At 37.8% G+C, this 26,010-nt stretch overlaps 1 protein-coding gene and 1 long non-coding RNA gene across 5 annotated transcripts in view; one reads left to right on the plus strand and one right to left on the minus strand.

The window, feature by feature from the left end:
- The window catches only part of LOC126298936 (filamin-A), a 496,221-nt gene that overhangs the window by 247,573 nt on the left and 222,638 nt on the right, over positions 1 to 26,010 (plus strand). For 2 of the 4 annotated variants that reach the window (XM_049990534.1, XM_049990533.1), the window contains 13 exons: positions 4,258 to 4,515; positions 4,723 to 4,913; positions 5,115 to 5,219; positions 16,596 to 16,700; positions 16,875 to 17,037; positions 17,136 to 17,360; positions 21,515 to 22,081; positions 22,621 to 22,794; positions 23,197 to 23,361; positions 23,662 to 23,834; positions 24,468 to 24,624; positions 24,809 to 24,938; positions 25,049 to 25,205. In XM_049990534.1, the coding sequence (XP_049846491.1) occupies positions 4,258 to 4,515; positions 4,723 to 4,913; positions 5,115 to 5,219; positions 16,596 to 16,700; positions 16,875 to 17,037; positions 17,136 to 17,360; positions 21,515 to 22,081; positions 22,621 to 22,794; positions 23,197 to 23,361; positions 23,662 to 23,834; positions 24,468 to 24,624; positions 24,809 to 24,938; positions 25,049 to 25,205 (2,570 nt within the window). The remainder of the gene's footprint in view (positions 1 to 4,257; positions 4,516 to 4,722; positions 4,914 to 5,114; positions 5,220 to 16,595; positions 16,701 to 16,874; positions 17,038 to 17,135; positions 17,361 to 21,514; positions 22,082 to 22,620; positions 22,795 to 23,196; positions 23,362 to 23,661; positions 23,835 to 24,467; positions 24,625 to 24,808; positions 24,939 to 25,048; positions 25,206 to 26,010) is intronic. The other 2 variants (XM_049990536.1, XM_049990535.1) reach the window with 1 other exon arrangement.
- On the minus strand, positions 7,520 to 14,059 carry LOC126298937 (uncharacterized). Its single transcript, XR_007552696.1, has 2 exons — positions 13,968 to 14,059; positions 7,520 to 8,799 (listed from the first exon to the last, which is right to left on the minus strand). It is a non-coding gene; the product is annotated as an uncharacterized LOC126298937 (long non-coding RNA).

A 26,010-nucleotide genomic window follows, 5' to 3' on the forward strand; every position in this document is an offset into this window, starting at 1 on the left:
GTTGGTAGGACATGTTCTGAGGCATCAAGGGATCACCAATTTAGCATTGGAGGGCAGTGTGGAGGGTAAAAATCGTAGAGGAAGACCAAGAGATGAATACACTAAGCAGATTCAGAAGGATATAGGTTGCAGTAGGTACTGGGAGATGAAGAAGCTTGCACAGGATAAAGTAGCATGGAGAGTTGCATCAAACCAGTCTCAGGACTGAAGACCACAACAACAACACATACAGTCATCAGATAATAATTACAGAGTAACACTATTTACATTGTGGTATCGGAAGTGCAGATGAGCCATAACAAGGAAGAGTTATATCTCTGAATAAAGTCAAATAAGTCAGTTGCAAGTAATATTTTAACACATGCAGTAAAATACATTACAAAAATTGTTTCAGATTACTATTCATAAATTCTTCCCCTGAATAGAAGCAGTTCTTCTTTATTTTGGATCTGAATCCTTTCTGGCAAGACCTAACATTTTCAGGTAGCTTCTTGTACAGAAGTACTCCCCTGTGCCGTACACTACTATGCCCTTTATGTAGCTGTTGACCAGCTATAAATATGTCATTGGAATGACAAGTATTATGATACTGAACATCTCTATTTTTTTTTAATATATGGAGATTTTCATGAATAAAACACTCTGTTTCATGAATATAGATACAAGGTACTGGCAAAATGCTGAGCTCCTTAAAGAGATGTTTATTGGTGGAAGACAGGGGTACTTGTTTCATTGTCTTAATTATTCACTTCTGCATAATAAATATATTCTTGTGGGACAAGCCCCAAAAGGGAATGCAGTATGTAATTATTGAGTGTACTAATGCAAAGTGGCACATTTTAGTGTTTTGATATCACAGATTTTACTTAAAATACTAAAAGCATAGCACAAACTGTTCATTTTACTTAATAATTTATCTTAATGTATGTCCCACTGTAGTGTGTCATCTATCCACACTCAAAGGACTTTTGTGGCTCTTTCTCACTGTGTGGGCACACTCTCAATGGAGGAAATGACTCAACCTTGTGTTATGATCATGAATAGTGTTATTGCGTTTTGTCACTATTCTTACAGCTCTATTTTGTAATCTGAAAACTGTTTGTAGATTCTGGGTACTATTTCCTCAAAAGATTATCCTGTAGCTAACAATGGCATGCACATAACCAAAATAAACTGACCTTACACACGTCACTGCATACTGGCGCAAGAACTCTAAGCACATAGCATACTGTGGAGGCCCTCTTTGAGATAATCATGACATGTTCATTCCATTTTCGTTGGCTGTCAATGTGCAGTCTAGGAATTTAGTGTTAGTTACATCTGTTATTGAAGTGTTGTGTTGTTTTAAATTTATGGACTTGTGCTTCTTGTTTATTCTAAATCACTTGCTGTTTCTTCTCTTAATGTTGAGAGTTACTCTGTTCTCTGTAGACCATTTGTAAACATCTACTTAGTGCTTCATTGGCTTTTCCCAATAGCAGGTGAGATGTCTTGCTGGTAATCAGTATATTACTGTCATCAGAAAAAAGTACTTTTTCTCCATGCTCCACACATTGTGGGGAAATCATTATTATGAATTAAAAACAATATTGGGCCCAGAACACTTCCTTGTGGGACTCCTCTATTAACATACTGTGGGTCAGATAAGTGATTTATAATGTATTTGGATGTGCTATGTGAAATTTCTGCACTCTACACTCTGTTATTTAGGTACAATTGAAACTATTTATTTACCACTCCCCTGATTTCCAGAGACTCCAACTTTTGTAGAAGGGCCGGCCGCAGTGGTCTCGCGGTTCTAGGCGCGCAGTCCGGAACCGTGTGACTGCTACTGTCGCAGGTTCGAATCCTGCCTCGGGCATGGATGTGTGTGATGTCCTTAGGTTAGTTAGGTTTAAGTAGTTCTAAGTTCTAGGGGAATGATGACCACAGCAGTTAAGTCCCATAGTGCTCAGAGCCATTTGAACCATTTTTTTGTAGAAGAATGTTGTGATCAACAGTATCGAAGGCCTATGATAGGTCTAGGAAAATTCCAGTTGCATAACTGTTCTTGTCTAGTGATTCCAGAACAGTTTTTGAAAACTGAGCAATTGCAGTTTTAGTGCTTCTGCCCGGTCTGAATACTTGCTGTTCCTTGCAGAGAAGATTATATTTATTTAAGTAACTAATAAGTCTAATTTTCATTCAAGTCTCCACTATTTTGGAAAATACTGGAAGTAAAGCAATTGGCTTGTAATTTTCTGTTCTCAACATCACCTTTTTTGTGAAGAGGTATGATTTTTAGCTAGTTTCAGGGAGTCTGGGAAGCAGCCAGTCTTAAGACTGGTTAATGATGTCCATTAAAGGGGCTTTAATACTGTCTATACACTCTTTTAACACACAAACTGGGGACTTGGTCCAGTCCTGTTGAGGATTTGTTTTCTAATTGTTTTATGGTACTGCTTACTTCTCTCTCAGTAGTGGGAAGCAGAACCATTGAATTTTTATGTAATTTTGCACTGGAATATCAGATCTTTTTGGAAATTTGCTCTGCAGGACTTCTGCAATACTGGTGAAGTATGAGTTTATGAAGTTGATCACTGATTGTATTGCCTGATTTGCAGTCTCTTGTTTAACTGAAGTCCAAGCAGCTTTACTTTTGTTATTTGCATTTTCTATCAGTTTGTTGTTAGCTGACTTCTTAGCTGCTTGAAGTACCTTTCTGTAGAATTTTCTGTAGCTTTTGTAATAGCTTACAAAACCAGGGTCACTACATCTATTCCGAGCTGTCTGAAGGTTTGGGCAGATTTTGTAAACCCACTGGTAATCCATTTTGTTTTGCTCTGTGCTGCAACAGGAAGTAGGACTTCAAATTTGAGCTTGAACAATGGCATGAAATGACAGAAGTTTTTGTTGTTCATATACATTGTCCCAGGTTTTGAGACTTAACTGTACAGTAAAAGTTTGCATGACTGATTTGGAGTGGGTTCTTTCGTATCCATGTAGCTTAGTTGCCTTTCCCATAGGAACATTTATTTGTTCAATTTGACAAAGATCATCTGAAAACCCCAGATTTTTTAGTACTAAGTAAGTTTTCTGTGCCAATATCAGTGGCTATATGAGCAATAGTAGAGGCTGAGTGACATAAATGAGAGAGCTTGGTTTGAAATTCCCATGCTCACTCAATGAAATATTCCTTGTTTACTGTATGTGCCTACCCACATACACTGATAGCACTGATTTTATGCCTTTTCTAAAATCACCATAGCCAGCCTTCAGAACACACAAACCTAGGAATTTTCTTTTACTGGACCTTTTCTTGAAGACTGGGACCAGACAACAAAATTTGCTGTTGGTGCATGTGTTGGAACCACTGAAACAGTACGTCCTCCACTTCTTCATGTTCGGCTGTCCTCGTGCGTATGCTGTTGCTGCTAAATGAACAACTTGCCAGACTTACCTCTGTTTTCGATCTTTGGACTTATCAATGAGAGATCAGACATTGGGATCTGAAAGTGTTCTGCAGCCTGTTATTTAGACTTATCTCCACTGTTTTGGCGGCATATGCAAGTGATTGATTTTTTTCTTTTTTTGGGGGGGGAGGGGGGGTTAATTCACTGTTGACAAAGAGACAGAGCTGTCTGGATCATTGTGTGTTGCACACACTGTGCTGTCTGCTGACCAATCCCTCTCTTCCCCCACCCGATCACACCTCCCACTCCCACCTCTTCCCACTCTTGCGTCTTGTGCTGTGGAAGCGACACGTGGGCAGCAAGCAAGCAAGCTATCAGACCATTGTTGCAAAATGAGTGTAGTACTTTATTGAGAAAAATTATGGAAAATGCATAATGGAAAAACTGTAGAGCACAGCACTATGTAATACAAACTTACTCAGTTTATACGAAAAACTAGATGTGGAATTTGTGATGTCGGGATCAAATTTTAGTTTGTAGTACTAACTGTCCAAAATGCAGTTCAAGTGGTCATTTTTTTGATGTAATTTGACAGTGACTGAACAGCTAGTACAGGTTAAGAGTTTTCAGAAAATCTGCTGTTGTTGAATGTGTGATTTTTATCAATGCCAAATGTGATTGGTTATTTAGAATGTAGTGTATGCATTTATGCCATAACCAAAAATGTTCATCTGTTCTTTTAGAATGGAAAAGGTTCTACATTAATACAGAAAAAAGCAACTCTCTTTATCATACTTCCATGTTACATAAATAATATATTTTTACTTATGTCAAAAAATTGAAAATGTTCCTAAATATCTTCCAGGTGGTGTTAATGAGCAAGTTAATTTGAAGAAGGTTGATGGAACAGTGTATGAAGCAGTTTACCATCCTCGGAAGGAGGGACGTTATGTAGTGATGGTGACATTTGCTGGCCAGGAGATACCGCGGTCACCTTTTGAGGTGAATGTTGGTCCGTATAAAGACACACAGATACGAGCATATGGACCTGGTCTTGCTGGTGGTGTTGTTGGGTATCCAGCTCTCTTCACAGTCGAAACAAATGGTGAAACTGGAGCATTAGGTAGGAATATTTTCTTTTCCTTTTCTCAATTATGTTTCCATAAGAAGAAAAATTTAGTGTTATTAATTGAAATAATTTCTTTTTTAATAGGCTATAAGCACTCAACTTTTCTTAAAGTTTCTCTTGGACTGTTTATTACGTACAGTAAGGACTAAGTTCGTTGTACTAGATAATAAGAAAGTAATGTTCAACAATTAACTTTTACAGGCTTCAGTATTGAAGGCCCTTCGCAGGCCAAAATTGAATGTAATGACAATGGTGATGGTTCTGCAGATGTGAAATATTATCCTACAGCACCTGGTGAATATGCTGTACATATTTTGTGTGACAATGAAGATATTCCAAAGAGTCCCTACATATCACAGATATTGCCAAATACCGATTATTTCCCAGAAAAAGTGAGTCTTTTAGCTTAATAATGGATTGAAGCTGATTAAAAGTATACACTTCATAATTTGTCATATGAGAAAAGTTTGTAGTTTTTATAATATGTCAAACAGAAATTTTTATGTAAATGCCCTGAATAATGTTGAATATGCTTTCTGTGACACTGTATACCAGGGCTTAATGATAGAACTGCGTTTATTTTTAAAATACAGGTTGAATGTTATGGGCCAGGGCTTGAAAAATCTGTATCAAAAGGAAAACCAGTGGATTTCACAGTGGATACGAGGCGAGCAGGATCTGCACCATTAGATATACAGGTAAACGGGCATGACAATAAAAGGAAAAACTGAATTACTCATAGTCAGTAAGTCCTCTAATTTATGTAACTAAAACCACCAGCAAAATTATTTTAGTTTCTAATTTTATTTTCTGTTTTTGTCAATCGCTGGATTGCAAGTGGAAACTTAATATCCATATGTATTATGCTAAGTAAAGAAATGAAATAACATTAGGCTAATTTATAAAACTTGTGTTTCATCATGAGAGTTCAGAAGAGAGAGGGAAAAAACTAATAGGAGCAGTTGTGTAGTTTCCTATCTTTCAAGAACTTTCAGTCGAATGGAATCTAAGATGCGGGCATAGGAGGTAACCACTCACATGTGCACACAGCTAAACTATCTCGGCACAGTACAAGATAGGGCTGCAGTGCTGGGACAAGTATCAAAAAGGAAACACTTTCCTGATGTTATGAAACTTCTTAGACCATCATCAGGTGATAGTTGAATGTTACAACTATAAATGTAATGCTGTGTGACTTACACAGATACAAAACTGTGCTACATCTTAATGGAAAAACATTTTTGCTATATATCTTGCTGACAGATTCAGCAAAGAAGTGGTATGGCTATGGTATCTTGAGATACTGCATTCATACAATTAGTTAATGGATGAAAAATACATAGTTTTGAAGGTGCTACTGAATATTCAGGTTTCATAACAGCTCGATTTGCAATATAAGCAGAAGCTCTGATAAAGGGAAAGTGTTCAGGCAGCACAAACTTGTTTAGGAAGAATGCACTACAGTCTACAAAAAAGGCATTAGAAACGCACTATCACGCTTCACTAGAAACACATAGAAATGAGCTGACTTTGAGGGATGCTGTTCTCCTGGTAGGAGATTTTTGACAAATTTTTCTTGTTATTCTATGGCCTGTAGAACTGGATGAACTTAATGCCTGTATTAAGTCATCAATCTTATGATAACATGTAAAAAATGAATCTCGAGACAAATATGAGGGTACACTAACAAAGTGAAACAAGAGCACAATAATTTGCACTGCAATTATTATTATTTAGAAATAAAATTTTCTGTCAATCCAGCTACTAGCCTACTCTATATCTACATTTTCAGCTAGTAAGAATCATCTTTGCCTCTACGTATACAGTTCATACTAATAATGGTCATAACTCAACACACTTTTTGATAGCTAACCTGGAATGGCCATGCCATTACTTTCAGGATGTATTTGCAAATGTATTTAATCAATTCAACAGAGTTGCAGTACGCAATATTGATGTGTACATGAAACATTTTTGAAAGAGGGCAATAAGGCACGATCTGTCTGTCATCAATTTTAATGTCCATTTCAGTTTCTAAATTAAACTGTAATACTTGCTGTGGAGCCCCCTTTGGTTTCCATTTTCTGCGTAACGAATAACAATTGTTGCCCGATTCTGTATCATTAATGAAGAGAAAAGGATAGTTCTTTGTACATTTGACATCTTTTGTGGATAATGTCCTCAAGTTTAAAGATCTACATGTGGGATGGATCACACTGTATGCTTCTGAAGATTTGGCTACTCTGTGGAAATTTTGTTGCCTCCTTTGATTGGTTTTTGATTTTTATGCTGGTATTCACAGCTCCCCAGAATTCCGTGAAAGTAGACTTTTTTTATTTAAACTCTTTATTTCATTTCACTAACAATAAGATAATGAAATAGTGTGTAAGTAAAAAACAGCCCCATGTGGTAAAAAAAAAAATCCCATAGGGAAAAGCTAGGATTTTGTCTTTTGAGTCCTACCAGTATGTGAGCATCTGGAAGACCTTGTGTTTTTTCCCAAATCAGATGTAGATTATAACTTTCCTCTTATTCTCAAGTCAAATGTCCAAAATTTCATCAAGCTTAGAATAAATATGCATAAAATCTTCTTTTTGTGTGTAGACACTTACTGTAAATTGCTCTGAATTGTTTGCTATAACATGCCACATTATTTTACATGTTATCATATTGCTCATTGTCATCCACACTGTTTTTCTGTCGGATTATAGTTGTGTTCCTCTTATCTTAATGGAAAGAAATTTTCATAAAATGTGACACGATGTCTGTATACATGTATTAAATTTATCATTCATACAATGTGCATTGTACGCTTCGTGCTATTTGCTGTCCTTAATGAAGTTGTATGAATTACTCTAGAGCAGGTGGACTGTTGGTTATATTTCTTGCTTGCCAGTGTACTCTAGATTTGTCTCTAGCTTTATGTCTGAATAGTGTCATGTCATAATGACAATAAAATCCAAATCAGAAAGCATGATTGTCAGTGCAGTACAGCAAATAGTGAAAGCAGGTTTATTACAAATACCATTGTACAGACTGAACAGAACTGAACTCTTGAACTCAGAGTGCTGTTATTTATACAAACACTGAATATTCCAGAATATGCAAACATTACAAACAAGAAATTTTGAGCACATTACAGAAGTGATAAATACTAAATAACAAATAATTGCTGGTGATTGGATCTGAACTGGCAAATCACAGAATGCCATCCAGCATTGCTAACTGCTACACCACATTGCATGCAGCACAGCTCACAGCATTACTCCCATCTACAGAAAAAATGGCGACCTGCTGTTTCAGAAGTTCTTGCTGCATCTAGATCGTGTGACTGTATGGTGTTCCCCTTGCCTGAGCTGCACTCACATATACATGTCTTGAAGTCACATATCTTGATTTTTGTGGAATAATATGCTGAAAACTGCCTTCAGTAAGAACAGTGCTAAATTATGAACTCCAAACACTAATTGAATTTTAGTGACTTTTCACACTTTATTGGCATTGTAGCAGTTTGGATGGCCAGTTCCAGTCTCATAGTACAATGTTCCTACAGCTAAAGAGAATCGCACCTTTCCCTCCGTTAACATACCAAATATTTAATAATCTAATCTTCATTCAGTGACACACTATTTGTTGAACATCACAGTAAAAGCTTCAGACAGTGGCAGAATATTGTAATAAGCATGGTGTCCTCATCATTGTTGTGCAGAAAGTTGACAACATAATTATAATATCCAGTAAGTGGGGTGTATGGAGCAGTTAAACTTAGATGTTGCATGTTCATACTCACACCCAGGATTTTAAGATACTGTTAACATATATTATGCAGTCAGAACTGTGGGATCCTGCCCACTCATCTTGTATAGGGTGCCTAAAGGATGCTGCATTCTTGGAATGCTGTACAACAATTCAAGCAAATCACATTAATAGTTCTTATTACAAATAATGAGACTGACAATGCTTCACTTTGAATTTACAACGGTGTCACAAGCTATGGGTGAAATTCAATCAATCGAAGTCCTTTGCTGTATACGAGGTTCATGTAAGAAATTCATATGGATCCCTTGTCACTCCTATTGTAGTGCTCTCATAGTCCTGTGTGAATACGGTCCCTGAGACTGACAGAAGTGGCGCTTATATTCTCTTCGGCTAGAGTGTGCTCCTGTTGTGGTGTGGTACTTGGTCAGCGGGCTGTTGGCTGATGTCTCACCTCCTTCTTTGTGCTTGCAATCTTAGTCTTCATGCTGGTGCTTGTTGGTACGCCAGAACATTCCTCCCCTGCAAAAGTGACGGACCATTGATGTGTAGGTAGTACAACCATGGCAGGGGAGGCAGGAGTATGGGCGCATCGCTGGGCAGGGAGCTGTGGCTGCAGGGGACGTCAAGCTTCCAGCCATACCCCACCATCTGGCCTATGCTCTGGTGGAAACATCCCCCAGAAAATGACCAGAAGGGTATGCGTTCACCTCTTGCTGCCATGAACAAGATGAAGGAGGTGGCGACTGCTGTGGTGTGAGGGGGTCCAGCTCAATCTGTAGGACAAGAGAAGGTGGAGGAGGTAAAGGCTCAATCTCCATGGGGTCATCCTGCGGTGTCATGATGAGCCCCTCTGGCAGCTGCTATGACGGCACTGTTCACTGGACCCGTGAATCTGGGGGAAGAGACACTGAAAGATCATCTTGCACATGACAGAGGCAAAGTTGATTTTGATGATGGTGCTGCAAGCCATCTTGACCTGAAAGAACATACATGCAAGCACCAAGTAGGTAGATAATCCCGCCACGCATCCATCGTCTGCTGCCATTAAAAAACCCTGTAAAGAAAACAATAACGTGGCATGAAGCGATACTTGTGGCCTTCTGTTGGTGTTGGATGCTGAGGATGGTGGAGCAGTGTCCAATGGTGGTGGCTGTGAAGCAATTGCGCCAGTGATGGTCCACCTCGTGGGTGTGAGGCAAGAAACAGTTGTAATGCTTGAGTCCTGGTGTGTGCCGAGTGAAGTTTGGCCACCTGCTACTTGAAGGTTCTGACAAAATGTTCCACTTTGCTGTTAGACTGTGGATGGAACGGTGCATTGGTTAGATGCTGTATGCCATTGTGTTCGCAGAATGTTTTGGATTAATTTGATGTGAACTGAGGTCTGTTGTCTGACACTACTACTTCAGCTAAACCTTCTAGGCAAAAAATAGAAATCAAAACCTGAATTTTTCTAAATAATGTCGAGTACAGTGGTACAGCAAAAGGAAACTTGCTATACGAAACAACCACAGTCAACCAGGTGTCCCAAAAAGGTCTCGCAAAGTCTATATGCACAAGTTGCCATGGCGATTGTGACTTAGGTCAAGCAAAGAATTTTTGTGATGGAGCAACCTGATTTTCCGCACATGCATGACACTGTGGTGTCATCTGTTCTATTTGGGTGTTCATACCCTGCCAAATACAGTGTGTTTAGATGATAACTGTTTCGTACAAACACTTCCACAGTGTCGTTGGTGAAGTAATAGCAACACTTCTTTTTGCAAAGTCTTAAGAGATCAACGCATGTGACTGTCCACTGTCATTTTGAACAAGAATCATACTTTTCCGAATAGCGAGGCTATGTTGACATGCAAAGTATTGGTGCACTACAGAGTTCTTTATGCTATTCAAAGAGTGAGGCCAAGATGTGCGAATGTATGTTAGCAAAATGTTCAAATCTGGATCAGCTTTGTGGCCTGTGCAATTTTCTTACAGTTCAGCAGAAAACACTGAAGCAATTAAGAATCTTGAGCACCGATGTGCCAAGAAGATGCAGCAGAAATGTCAGTCTGTATCAGGGCCAATTGGAAGACATGAAAGCGTGTCTGCATTACCTTGTTGAGCTGTCAGGTGAAACACAATCTCTTACTGGTATTGAGACAACAACAAAGCCCATTGTCGAAACTTTTGGGTGGTTCGAACAGGAACTGGTTTAGTCAGATGAAACAAGGTATACAGAGACTTATGATTTGTTACTAAGTAGAATTTTCTACCAAAGAAATAGTGGTGTAATTTGGTGACACCATGCACAATAGCCAATGCCTCTTTCTCAATTTGTGAATTGTTACACTGAGCTTTGGATAACACTTTTGATGCAAAAGCAATAGGTCTGTTCTTACCACCAATCCTGTGTGATAGCAATACATAGATTCCATAAGAGGAAGTGTCAACTTGCAATACAACTGGTTTGTCAGGATCAAAGTGAACTAAACATCATTCACTGAGCAATGCATCTTTAAGTTTTTGAAAAGCTACTTGGCACTCATCTATCCAAACAAAAGGGATATTCTTGTGATGCAAGCAACGCAATGGATCTGTGATGTGTGTAGCATTTGGTATGAACTGAATATAATAGTTCATTTTCCCTAAGACTGACTGCAACTTTGTGATATTGCGAGGACGTGGCAAGTCTCATATGGCTAACAAATGCGACTGAAGAGGCTGTACACCTTGACTGTTTATGATATGACCCAGGTACTGCAACTCAGGTTTTAAAAAATCACACTTGTCCAGTCTACACTTTAGTCCTGCATCAGACAACACACGAAACAAAGCACGCTAATTTGAAATATGTTCTTCAGGTGTACAACCTGCTACTACAATATTGTCCAATAGTTTGAACAGTTTGGCACTTTTGCAGTCAGATGTTCCAAATATCATTGGACAATGGCGGGTGTGGAAGCACTGGCAAAAGGCAACCACAAATATTTAAACAAGCCCAAATGAGTATTTACTACACGCACTTTTTGAGAGTCTTAATTGAGTATTTGAAGATATGCATCTCAGAAATCAATTTTTGAAAAGTAGCACCCAGTGTCTAATCTGTCCATGAGATCCTCTGGGTGTGGCAATGGATAAGTATCAATGACAGTTCGTGGGTTGGCTGTAGACTTCCAAAGTCAACACAGATGTGAATGTGACCTGCAGGTTTGGGGAGCAAAACCAGTAGACTTTCCCACTGACTAGCTAATGTGGGTGCAATAACTCCATTGTCTTGCAATTTATTAAGTTCAACAGTGACTCTGTCCCGTAATGCAATGGGAACAGTTGTGGCCCTGCGAAATTTCGGCTGAGCATTGTCTTTCTAAGTAATATGTGCAACAAAATTGTTAGTGTTGCCTAAACCTTCAGAAAAGAGTTCTGGGAATTCTTTTAGCAAGCTACCTACACTGTCTTTTGCATTGAATGCAGAGACTGACAACATCTTGTCCTGAATGTCAAAACCAAACAAGTCAAAAGAATCAAGACCAAATATGTTCTCACACTCGCACATTTGTTGCACTGTAAAAGTGACTATTTGTGTATGCGAGCGATACATAGCAGGCAAAATACATGTTCTGAGAATGGGAATGTCTTGTGCATTATAAGCCATCAGTTGCGTGCTAGTTTTAGACAGATGTAGGGAGCCTAACAGTTCATACATGTGAAGATTTAGCAATGTGGCAGAGGCACCCGTGTTCAACTGAAATTTCCCACGTTTCCCACAAAGAAGTAAATGAACAAAAAGTTTGTTTGACTGGCGTATCACTGTAGAAACTGCACGCTTCCTAGTTTTGCTAATGCCCTTTGCAGACTTTGACTATACTGTGTTAATGACATGGGCCTTGCGACTAGATTTTTGTGAGTGGGCCAAATTCTTATGTTTGTTCCATTGCAAACATAAGGATTATACATGTCCTTTCCTACCACAAGTGTAACACTGAGCTTGTCGGGAGGGGCAGCCTTGGCATTTGTGCCATGAATAACACCTAGGGCAAGACTTAACACTTTGCCGTCCGCAAGTCTCATACAAATGTATTCACTTGGTGCTGGCAGTGCTAATTAGGATTACTTGGTCTGTCGCCAGCCGTTCTTGACATCAGGAGATTATAAATTGTTAAGTTTTACTAATCTCATTGTTAGTTCTCGTAAGTTCACAACCCTGTTCCCCCTACTTTCATAAAATTTCGGGGATATACATACATAAATATAGACAATATTTTTTGTTTCATATATTTGTTTATTTGCATTGTATTTGGTACTTAGTATTTCTCTTGCATATGATATGTGGCAAAACAGCCTCCAAGATGTAACACAACTTCACAAGACTTGCACATTAAGTTGTTTTTTTTTTTTTTTTTTTTTTTTTTTTTGGGAACATACATGGCAGTTCTTTAATTTCCATTTACTTGTTTCGGAAATGGGTGTTAGCTGGTGTTGCTTTATGTGACCGGAAAGTAAGTCAGCCAGATCATGACAAGACGTACGTGATGTAGTGCCAACCCCCAAGTTTTGTTCAGAAGCAGGTACATGGTCTTTTATCCATGAATCAGACACTTTGAATAAAAAGTCTTGAATTCGGAGACTCTTGTGGTCTGTTTTGAAATATTGCCATGTACGGAATGCATTAAATAATGCACAGTTAAAGAGGTACATGCAAACCTTTTTTGACATTTTATAGTTTGTCTGCCCGACCCACTCCTAATACACTTTCTGTTTTTTTATTGTGTAATTCGTTTTTCTACATTTTCTTTGAGTGTCAGTCCAAGTGGCATTATGTATTGTAGAGATCATTCATATCATTTCAGTTTTCGTAGTACTCCATATCTGCGCAAGTACTTCAGCTTTCTGTTGATGACAAGATTCAAACAAATTGACTGCTGTGCACTTTAATTTTTCCGGAAATCCTCTATTTTGCAGTATTGTTCCACAAACTCGAATTTTCTTTTCAAGTAACTTCTCTGCAAGTTCTACACCGTTATAATAATTATCCACATAGAGGTGATGCTACTTTCCATAAGGTGTCAATAGTTCCATCACTGTTTCTGTTAAAGGCTGTCCAGTGCCAGAACATATATTGAATGAGGAAATGTATCGCATACTCGAATCTCACAGCATCTGAATGAGTATACCAAATTTCGTAATTTTCTATAGATTGTAAACTTTAAAATTTAACATTCCATGCCACGGTATCATTCCTTCGTCAATTGAAATGTTGGTTGGCATTATCCAGTTTAATATTGTCGGAAAAATGTAAACATGATCATATTTGTCTGAATCGGTTACGGGACATCGTTTTGCGAAATATTGGTGTTTCTATCAATGGATTCGTTGACCAATAATCATCAGTCCTCACTTTTTTTTACAGTTCCCATAAGGATAGTAAGCCCAAACCATTTTCTAAGTTCATGTACCATAATGTCGACAAATTTGGCATTTTTTAAATCCAGTTTCCTTCTATTGCAATTGGACCTATTTCACTATCTTTCGACAATTCTGCTTCACTTTCATTTTTTTATATTCACTGTCTTCTTCCCAAACGGCCAAGTCGTCTGCGCATTCATCATAAATAATCATATCGTCCCTTTCGTCTGCCATGATGAAAGGGCACAAGTACTTATAAAAACAAAAAAAACAAAAACTTGTTGACGTGTGTAGCTTAATGTTACCTAAACAAAACACCAACAGAATGCAAAAGATACTACAGTGCTGTCGCCGGCCACTGCATGATACTATGCACACGGCACCACTGTGGTGTCGCCAGATGGCATAGTGTTAATTCAGTTAGCCTATGTAGTATAATTGCTTACACAATGTGGAAGGTCGGTGTGGTTAGCGCATGATGCTGGTGCAGAATGGGGCGATCGCAAGTAAGGGACTCAAGCCAGCAAATAGCTAACTGCTCAAATGTATGAACTGACAAGGCACTGGAATCGTACTGATCTAGTATTTGCATCACCTGGTGAAATGATGGATTGGACTTTTTCAAAATTTGTTCTCAGAGTTTGACATCAGGTGTATTGCACTTGATCACATCACCCAACAACATCTGAATATAAAGCAATGCAGGCACATTTGAATTTGCATTTCCTTGTCATACCTGGCAAATCTGTTACCCACTTGCGATAAGTTTTTTGCAATGAAAGAATTGATACCTAGCTGCTACCACATACGCTTGTTGGTCATAATAGTTAGTTAGTTCATCGATCACTTGCTCATACCACAGTTCACTCGGAGTGGCGTTAGGATATAACTTCTAGATAAGTCTGAACACTGCACTTCCTACCATTGATAAGAAATAAGGTAGTGTCACAGTACCTGGTACATTGTGGGGGAGTATGTCGGCTTTGAATTGTTGTAACCAGTCAAGCTATTCCTCTTACAGTTCGCTAAACTGGCAAAAAGGTGATATACCAGCTGTAGTACGTGGTGTTTGTTCTGTTGGGCACCCAGAATTGGCCAATACCTGCTGCACTGTGTTGAGTAATGTGGAGAGCTGTTGTGTCTGGAACTGAAACATCTGCGTTAGCTGTGTGGCATCTAATGCTCGTGGCTGTGGTGCCTGAGCTGGGGTCAGACAGGTGGGGAGGGCATTTTGGAAGAAACAAATGCAAGAAACAGAAAAGGCAACCAAGCAAAGAAATTTTCTGCAACACCCACCTGAAAACACTGATTATCAAAAACGACAAGAAACTGTTAAAGCAAAGAAAAACCCCTGCAAAGTAAAGAAAAAGAGAATTGAGGCACCAGAAAAAAAAGAAAAAAAGAAAAATGGCCATCTGCCACTGTGTTTGGCGGATACTCGTCGCCAAATGTGGGGTCCTGCCCACTCGTCACGTATAGGGTGCCTAAAGGAGGCTGTGTTTTTGAAATGCTATACAACAATTCAAGCAAATCACATTAGGAGTTTTTATCACAAATAAGCAGATTGACAATACTTAGCTTTGAATTTACAATGGTGTCGCAAGCAATGGGCAACATGCAAACAATCCGGGCTATTGCCTGATGTCATCTAACCACCTTCTTTGCTCTTGTGATCTTCATTTTTGTGCCGGCACTTGTCGATATGCCGGAACAAGAACAGATTTTTGCGGCTAATTCACATCAATGTGATGTCTCTGCAAGCTGCTTTATATAGCTGTAGGTGTCAGTATCATTTTCCTCCTCTGCTGTGCCATTCATCTGGGAACAGATATCGCTGACCAAACTGTTTTCCACCTTAGTGTAGTGTTTGTTTTGTTATAATATCGTTAGTCAAAATACATTATCTGAAGGTAATAGGTCGTATTTCTTATGAATTTTTTTAAAAAATGGTATCGTTTATGTGAGCTTGTCATTTTGATTGTTGTTCTTATGGGTGTCCAGTGTTTAATCACTTGTGAGATTTCAAATAATGGCATAGTTATTCTGTCTTACAGTGCTTTCCTCCATTTATTGGTGGTTAAGACGTGTTTGGTTTCTCACTAGCATAGTAAATGACATTATATTTACGTAATTCCAACATTGTGTTGGTATGAGGATCAGTAACTATATGTGTTTGTAATTTATTAATTAAGGTTTCCATCAGGGTTGTTTATAATATTTTTATTAGTGACTAGTTTCAAACATTCTTGTTAATTTTCAAATGATTACCTACATTTGTGATGTTTGACTGTAGATATTACATTTATTTTTAAATCAAATTGATATGATAAATGTTATTTGACTGTGTTATGATTGTCTTTGTACATTCAGAATTTAATAGGCATCTTCAGTGGTTTGCACGTGGAAATATAAATAAAAAAAATTATATTATGAGACAGAAAGTTGCTACTCAGCATCTCCACTATATGGTGAGCAGCAACTTTCCTTCTCATAATATTGTTACATTCCACCCTGGATTTTCCATTGTTTGGGGAAAAAAAGAAAAGAAAAAAAAAAAGGAAACGTTCCACGTGGGAAAATTTATCTAAAAACAAAGATGATGTAACTTACCAAATGAAAGCGTTGGTATGTTGACACAGTTGAGACACACACACACACACACACACACACACACACACACACACACACACACACACACTCTCTCTCTGTCTCTCTCTGTCTGTCTGTCTGTCTGTCTGTCTGTCTCTCTCTCTCTCTCTCTCTCTCTCTCTCTCTCTCTCTCTCTCTCTCTCTCTCTCTCTCTCTCTCTGTGATCAACATCTCCATTATATGATGAGTAGCAGTTATCCTTTTCATAATATTGCCAATGATAATGCCAAAATGTACTATTAAATTCCTTCATTTACATATTTTTTTCCTATGTTCATAAACAGGTCCTTGATGCCAGTTGCAAAAATGTTGATGTTAAAGTAAAGGACAATCACGATGGGACATTTAAGGCAGAATATGTTCCAAAAGGAGGGAAAAATGTAGTACAGGTAAAAATATGAAGTACATCTTCTCATTATTTCTTTCTTTACTACCTTCCCTTTCAAATGAATAATAGGTGTTCATGAAAAAAAACGTCATCTGTAATCTTTGTGTGCTTTTATTTGAGTGTGGATAAATGTTAGTATTTGAAACACAAACCGAGACTTGCAATATTTCCACAGGTGAATTATGGTGGTGTTGCAACAAGGAATAGTCCTTACAGAGTGTTTGTATCAGAGCCTCTTAATCCATCAAAAGTGCAGGTCTTTGGACCTGGTGTAGAAAAAGGTGTGAAATCGAATACACCTACCCATTTCAACATTGACTGTAGAGAAGCTGGTCATGGTAAGTGTGGAAAGAATGCAGAAACTAAACAATACTCAGAGCTCCATTTGAAGTTTGTTTGCCGTAGCATAAATCTTAACATAAAACATGTATTTTAGGTGATATACAGCTGGCTCTTAAAAGTGAGACAGGAACTGATGTGCCATTGGATATCACTGACAATGGAGATGGTACTTTCACTGTTGACTACTGCGTATCGCAGCCTGGTCAGTATACTGCAACAATAATGTATGGTGGACAGAAGATCCCTCAGAGTCCAATAAAAATACAAGTTCAGCCCCATGTTGATATTTCAAAAATTAAAGTGGATGGACTAGAACCAAGTAAGTCAATTAAAGTTCCTCTTTTTCCAGAATTAAAAAAAAAATATAGTTGATAATAAAACACATTGATCTTGCCTGTTAAGCCGTCAATAAGTGAAGGCCAAGGAAATTAAACACGGGCTTTTCTTTTAGTAATAATTATTCCTTGAGTCAAGGATAACTGCATGAATGTGGCAAATCAATTCAGACTGTCTACAGTGTTGAAATTACAGCTAGTATACCTTTGGGTTTCTCACTGTGTACCTCCACTCAAAAATGAGTTCAGTTTGCTTTAATTGTGGTCATTTCTTTCCTCTCCTGGAAAGCTGAGGGTGGTTTAGACTGCTGGTAATTGCTCTAGTCCCTTACTGATCATTTCACCTTATTTTTAACAATACTTTTTGTGTTTTTCATCAGTCTTGTAATTTTCCAATTTTGGATCTGCAGCAGATTTTTATCTAATATAATTAAGTTTCATAGACTAAATGATTGTTCAGAATGAATCTTGCATACTGCTGGAGCACTAGTTGGAAAAGAGTAATTACAAATTTATGTTGTTACACAAATCCTGGCTAGAGCCAGACATGTAGATCCTTTAGTAAACCTTAGAGTGAAGGCAGGGAGGAGAGGGGGGGGGGGGGGGGGGGAGGAGAGGGAACATATGTCAACACAAAACATAATTAGCATATGTTTCCTCATGATGAAATTCACATGTAAATTAACGTTTTGAAATGAAGTTACTGTATCAACTTCAGGAACATGTAGAGACTTCGGAACTGGGATTGTGTGTGTACAAACATTGTGTCCTTGTGAAGTTTTGTGTAACAGGGTGAACTGATAAGATACTACAAGAAGCAGATATTTTGTCCTTTGTGAACTAAGGTACTTGATCAAAGTGATGACAATAGTAACTGACTTTGACGTAATCAGGGTTGCCACGGGTTTTGTAAAAATCTAATTTTCACGTCAGTAGATGAAACGGTTTGCTTACTGAGGTATCGTGCATCGTCATTGGGTGGGTGCAGCTGAGTATATGCACCGTTTCCCTACTCCCTCATTCCTACTGCTTCTCCCCTTCCTACCACTCCCCTTAGCTTGCAGTCAGTGCTTCCATCACTTCTCGCTGCTAGCCTAGCAGCTGCTGACTAGAGGCAGGAAGGCATGAGGAGTGGTTTGTTTGGATCCGATTCTCGGGGACTGTAGACTCAGTGGCCAGAGACAGCATGATTTGTGTCTGAGTGATTGTGTGAATGTGTGTGTGTGTGTGTGTGTGTGTGTGTGTGTGTGTGTGTGTGTGTGTGTGCGCTCCCGTTTTCTGACAAAAGCTGTGGCTGAAAATTTAGTTGTGTTGTGAGTGTGTTTGTCTTTTCTGCATGCCTGTCTGCAGCTTAGCAATCTTCTTTACGGTGAGTTCATACTTATCCTCATTATTGATTCTCAGAGTGTTTGAACAGATTATCTGTTTCATGGATTGATCACTGAGGTCTCATTTCATCAACATGCTGTCTGTGGCTCGTGAATTTCTGGCCAGGCGAGTGGGTTTCCACGACGGGCCAAAACCAGATGCTGTTTCTGCAAGTACCTGTAATGAATCAGACCTGCTGATCTGAAGCCATTCGGTTCACATTAATGCTCAGGCTCAGCCCGTCGGGTCTAGTGTCACTGATCTGCCTGCAGGTCAGGTCTGTTTGTATGTGATGACATGCAGGAGATTTTCATGGTTTATTCATGGACCCAGGACTGTGGTGCTCCTCAGCACGCCAGAGACTGTGGGTGATGGATTTCAGAAATTGCGAGTGTCTCACCGCAAGCACGATGTACAGTGTGGCGTTTTATTTGTTTTAGTACAGTTTGGCACTTGAAAAGTAGTTTTGCGTGTTAGAAAGTATGGACTGTAAGAAGGAGAAAATTGTCAGTTGCCCACAGTTTGTACACTATGCACTCCTGTATTTCTTGAAAGAAAGATCTCTCAATACCTGTAAAATAATAGATATAACACAGTGGGTAATAGCTGACAATAATGAACATAGTAGAACCAACATTTTATTGGCAGTCACCTACAGTGTTGTATATGTGACTGTAGGCTTTCCTGGCGTAAACTGTTGATGAAGGTTTCTCGGGTCTCCAGCCAGGTGGTAGCGTTGATACCTCGTGACGTTTCGGGAAGTGTCATACTACCCATCTTCTGGCGAAATGTTGGTTTACACAATTCTTCTCCATTTATACACTTCTTTAGAGGCCTACTTTTTTCTAACGTTATATCTAAAATCGGTGAAGGTATTTTAAATCCATCTTGTGACTCCAAGGAAATGCATATATTTGTCACTAAATGGGTTTCATTTTATTGAAATAAAATAACTTCAGTGGTCTTAATGAAACACACATCTGAAAACAGTTAATTACAAAAGATTTTGATGTTTGTACTTAAAATTTTTGCTAAAATTGGGAAACACCATCTGCTTGCAAGTTTATTTTAGATATTTCCTTGTTTTCACTACTGTTTCTTGTACTATATCTGCAAAGACAGATTGTCAACTTAGGTCTTAACTTACCCTTGAGATCTCAAAATTTGTCAGGAAAAAAAAATGCTAAAACTTTCTGGAAATCGGGGAAATATCAGGGAATTTCACTTGAGCAAACTTGTGGTAACCTTGATAATGCTTTATAAAATTCTGAATGCTCATTTTTGAAGGATTTTGTACTTTTAAAGTTAAGGCCCCTTGCCTCTTCAGTATCTTGTTTTATATCTCCTTAAAGTTACATGCTTTGTTTTTGTCCTCCTCCTTCTTCTGCGTCTCCTTGTCCTTCTTCTTCTTCTTCATTATACACTTAGTAAAAAATTATCTTCTGGGTAATAATAAACCTCCATAGAACAAATTTTAACTCCTTGAAGACAGGTGTTGTACAAAATTTCTCCCTAGGCCAATAAGTCTCTCTTTATTTATATAATATTTGTGTTTTCTCATATCTTTCTCTACAACATGTAGTCTCACTAATGATAAAGCGTTTTTGGTTTTCATATAACCATTATAAGCTTTAATGAAACCTGTTATTTGCCTTCCAAAGTAATTGCATTCAATTTTCTGGTTCCAGATTCATCATTAACACTAAATATTGTCCATCATAATGTCTGAAATATTTCCTTTACTATTCTGCTGCTGTGATGACAATGTATAGCCTCACTGGCAGCGAGTTTTTGTATTTAAAAACTCTTTAAACAGACCTGTGAATTTGTCATTAGAGTTTGCATAAAGTACGCACCACACACACCCAGGACACAACTGACTAGAACTTTATATTTTTGAGCAATGTATTAATCCTGTCCATGTAGTCTAATGTCATTGTATGAATTTAAAGGCATAATACTTCATGGAAAAACTTCTCTTCCTCTCATCATTTACAGTATTTGTGATCACAGAAATTTTTGTCACTAAATTTTTTCAGTCTCAAGGAGGAGAGATGACACATGATCTTAATATAGTACAGCAATATCCTGAATTAAATGCTCCAACTTTGAATGGCATTCTATGTAATGAGGTCATAATACAATTTTGGGATCTTAATCATCATGAAGATGGAACATTCAAAATGGGAGAGGTTCCAACAGTGAAGATTATAGAAAAGCTATCCAATTTAGTTACTAAACTACCCTGACATTTAATCTTTATAGATTACATGATTCATGTTAAACAATATTGCATACTGCTAGGACACTAATTGGAAAAAATAATTAAAAATTTATTAGAAATTTCTTTTTAAACACTTTCATAATACTAGACCACTCTGTGTCTGGGTGGTTGTTGTTGTTATTGACTCCTTTTGTCAGTCATATGAATAAAAAACTATATTAACTTTAATTTTTGGTTATTTCCTAGTATTCTTTAGTTATCTGAGCAGATCTTAAAATAAAGCAAAGGAATTTTAATCTGTTACTACACGAGTTAAACATAAACAGTATATTATGCTGTTGAAATGAAAATGATAGTCAAGTATTTTGGAAGTTAGTTAGCTATTAGCATGTGAATATTATATATTTAAATGTAGTTGTCACAAAAAACTTCTACTTTTAATAGATTTGTTTATCATCAGTTTGTTTCATTGATGTTGTTGTTATTATCTATTATATACAAGAGATATTTGTTATGTTTGTTGAGAAATCCAAATTGCTGTTGTAGCGGCTCCTATCAACAGTTTGCAGCAATTCAGAGTGATAACACAAGGTGCTGGAAAAGCAGACTTTGCTGTTGCTATTACAAGTCCTTCAGGAAATCGTGTGAAGGCTCATGTTATTCCAACACATGAGGGTTTTCTTGTAAATTTCACTCCAACGGAACTGGGAGAGTACTTACTGAGCATCTCATTTGGAGGAGAGGCCATATCTCCAGCACCATACAGGTTCATGTGCATGCATGACAGTGACCCAAGCAAAGTGAGAGCCACAGGACCTGGACTAGAAAGGGGGGTGGTGGGTCGACCAGCAGAATTCTGTATAGATACTCGAGGAGCTGGCCAGGGAGGCCTTGGTGTTACAGTAGAGGGACCTTGTGAGGCAGCTATCAACTGCAGGGACAATGGTGATGGAACATGTTCTGTGGCTTACCTTCCTACAGAAGCTGGTGACTACAGTATCAACATTACATTCAACGATCAGCATATACCAGGCTCTCCTTTCCAAGCACTAATTGTCCCAGAAGCTGATTTGAAGAGAATCAAAGTGTCTGGAAATGGAATACAACCACATGGTAGGCAGGCTTTGTGTGAGCCTGCTTGCTGTTAATTGTTTCTTTTGTGTGTTTGTGAGTCTCCATAGAATAGGTGCACGTTGAAAGATGCAAGTTGTGTTACTTTGTATTTGTGGACAACCTTCTCTCAGCCCCCTGATGAATGCTGTTGAATGATAAATGTTATGAGATGTTTTACAATTCTAATTGGTGTTTAATTTTAGTTAGAGCTAACGGACACTTACAATAACTCTGTGCTGTTAGTGTGTTAAAATTGCTAATGATATTATTAATTTTCTTTGTTTTAAAGTGTTACAGCTTGCTTTTTGTAGGAAGTTCACTAACTGCATGACTTTTTCAATACTTAAGTTCCAACTTTTATCATTTTGATTCTAATGAAAATTTAGCTACTTGATTAATTCCTCTCATAACACTGATTCTATTTCCATTGATAAACTCTTTCAATCATATAATTATTGTTATTCAAGATGTGTTGCTGCCATAAGAAATTATTGTAGACACAACCCAAAAAATTATCATAATTTGATATGTGATTTTAGGTGTATTTGTGGATTCGCCAACTGATTTTGTGGTTGATTCACGTGCTATTGCAAAGAGAGATGATGGAAAGGTCACCTGTACAATTACTAATCCATCTGGAACAAAGACTGAAAATCTTATCACTCCAATGGCTGATGGAACATACAGAATCAGCTATACGCCATTTGAAGAAGGTAAGGCTGATATAATTCCTTATTATTCTCATAGTAAAAGAAAGCAAAAATTATATAAATATCTCACAGAAGAGGGTTTCACATGTTAGTGAGTTGCTTTGACAGAAAAAATTTCAAAATGCCACTAAAATTGAAGTATCATAAGTTGCTGCAATAAAAAAGTAAAAGTATTTGGAAATTTATGTTAAATCGGTATTGTGAGAGGGATTCCTGCAAGCACCCAAGATGAGGACAATCACACAAGGAAGGAATTTTATTTTAATAAAGTAATGGAGACATACTATTCTTTAATAATAAAGAAGACTGCAGATTTTTCATATTTGATAAAGAGCAGCCTACTGTAGTAGGTTCTCAGTGTATGTGGATCAGGAAATAATTAAAAGCTTCCTAATTTTTGTCTAGGTCGTCACACAATTGATATATTATATGATGGTTTACCAATCCCAGGATCACCATTTGTTGTTAATGTTAGGAGAGGCAGTGATCCAAAGAAATGCAGAGCATTTGGCCCTGGTCTTGAAATGGGTTTGGTTGATAAACCTAACGTCTTCACCGTAGAAACTAAAGGTAAGTTTAACTAGCATATAGGTGCAAACATTTTTCACTTCAAGCTTACCATTAATTGCAAGCAATGTTTCTAATACCAAAGAGAATAAGAGAAGTGTATTATAAACTTATCTTATATACTTAAGTTCTTCAGAAGTGTTTCTACACTGAACTATATTAACATATGGTCTTTCAATTGCTATAGCAGTAGATGATTCTAGTATGGACTTGCAGCATAGACAATTCTTCTGTTAGTAGTAAGAGTGCCACCATTCCTTTTAGTTGATGCTTTTTTGTTTTTGTTTTTGTTTTTTCAATTAGGAGCAGGAACAGGTGGTCTGGGTCTAGCTATAGAAGGGCCTTCAGAAGCGAAAATGACATGCAAAGATAATAGGGATGGATCATGTTCAGTGGAATATATACCATCTGAACCAGGAGATTATGATGTCAGTATTAAATTTGCTGATCAGCACATTCCTGGCTCACCCTTTAAGGTAAATTTAAAGTTTATTGTGTCAATGTCAGAAACGAGAAGGTTAATGCATTAATTTTGTCCTTGTTTCCATAGACAAATTACAGCTACACTTTTAAGCAACAGTCATGTATTTTTTTCATCAGAATTGTGTTAAAAGTAAATTTATTGTTAAATCAGGATTATTTTCTTGTTTGGTTCTTGCAGAATGAGCATTACAGCATTAAAAACTTTTTGTTTTATTTTGTAGTTGGTAGCCTAGTGTAAGATTACAAGTTCTCGTTACTTTTTTAATATAGTGATTTCATTGGAATATCTGATAAGTAGCTCTTTTGTATAATAAATGGAAATGTAGATGCCTCTCGTCATCTTTGCGTTATGAAAAAATACTTTCTAATTGGATAACAGGATTCCATTATTGCTTATTTCTCATATTTTGCTCCTCTTATGTTACAACCCCACCTCACACAATGTCACTACAAGACAATGAGAGGAGAACTACAGCGAACACACATTTGAGTTCGCCAAGAAATGACAACATACTAATATTAAACATTTTAACCAAGTCGGTAATGTCAGGAATTGACTTCATGTTTACTTTTGAGATGGCTGCAAAATATTGTAAAGATGTTAAGGAGGAATCTACTGTTTGCAGGTGCCTGTTGAGAAAAGTGTGGATGCTTCTGCTGTGAAAGCTTATGGTCCTGGATTGGATCCCAATAAATGTAGGGCTGATATCCCAGTGTCTTTCAAAATAGATGCTTCAAAATCTGGTAAAGCACCTCTGGATGTTAAGCTGAGATCAGAAAGAGGTAAGGGGACAAGTATATTTCAGGGGAGAAAAATCATACGTGTGTTGTATTTAAGGTCAACAAATAGTATTTATTCTGTATTTAAGACAGCTTGATGGAGCAGTTAAGTTTGTTTTTGTTTGTTAAATTAATTTCCAAATTCTAAACTAGAGTATGTAATGACTTTTTTTTTTTTAAAATCAAGGGCCCTTGCAACACCAGCCAGTGATCACAGATCTCGGAGGTGGCATTTATGAAGTCACATATCTGCCACCACCAGAAGGAAGCACACTAAAAGGCAGGATAACGTGGGATGGAAAAGACATTCAAAACAGGTGTGTTAACACAGATGTTGACTGTTAAGCGTAATGTTTTTTGTTTTCTTATACATTTGATTTGGGATAGTGAGTATTTTACTTATTAATGGTCTTTGTTAAAATTGCAGCCCCTTCCAGATTAAAGTGCGACCTCCTGCAGAACCAGAGCGTGTGAAAGTAGATGGTCCTGGTGTGTCAGGCAAAGGCATTCCAGCATCAATTCCTGCAGAATTCACTATTGACACTAGTCAAGCAGGTTATGGTGATCTTGAAGTACAAGTCAAAGTGAGTAACAATAATAAAAAATGATTTGTCTTCCCAAATGTGAGTCCGGTGTGTCCACAGTGCCAGCCCATTGTGTTAACATGGAAGTAGTAGGTTCTTGAATGAAATAAACTGAATATTAAAGTTTAATACTGTCTACCTTAGAAAACTGTAATACAGTAATTTTTAAGGAATGTTCAAATGAAAAGGCACAGAATGCTGTAACAACAGAACTGGTTGAAATTTGTCTCTGCCACTTTTGGCTAGTGTAGTAAGACATGCTTTGCAATTGTATCATGTGTTGTGAGGCCAGAGTTTCTCCCAGAATATATAATGTTCATGTAACTTACGGGAAAGCAACTGAGGGATGTTGTTGACAGCATTGTCAATTGTGCCACATGACTGCATTCCCATAAGTTATTTGAAGTGTGTGTCATTACCCACCACTAAATATTCAAAGCTGTGTCCTCAGCAGGCAAGGGGATGCTCACCATCTTTATTTATTTATTAATGTCCAGGGTCCAATACTTGTTGAATTCCTTGAACACGGAGTAACCATTAACAGGGAAGTGTAGCATGAGACACTCCATAGCCTACGCGAGTTCATAAAGAGCAAACAGCCTTGGCTGCTCATGGAGCGAGTTATTCTGCTTCACGATAATGCATATACGCACATTTCCAAGTTCACACCCACAGTGCAATGACAAAGTTCAAGTGGGAGCAGCCTGAGCCCTGATATGTCACCCTGTGACTTCCATGTTTTTTTTTTTTTTTTTTTTACACCAAACAAACATCTCAGAGGGAAGTGCTTGAACTCTGATGATGA

The sequence above is a fragment of the Schistocerca gregaria genome, chromosome X (genome assembly GCF_023897955.1).
Source record: "Schistocerca gregaria isolate iqSchGreg1 chromosome X, iqSchGreg1.2, whole genome shotgun sequence".
Classification (NCBI taxonomy): Eukaryota; Metazoa; Arthropoda; class Insecta; order Orthoptera; family Acrididae; genus Schistocerca; species Schistocerca gregaria.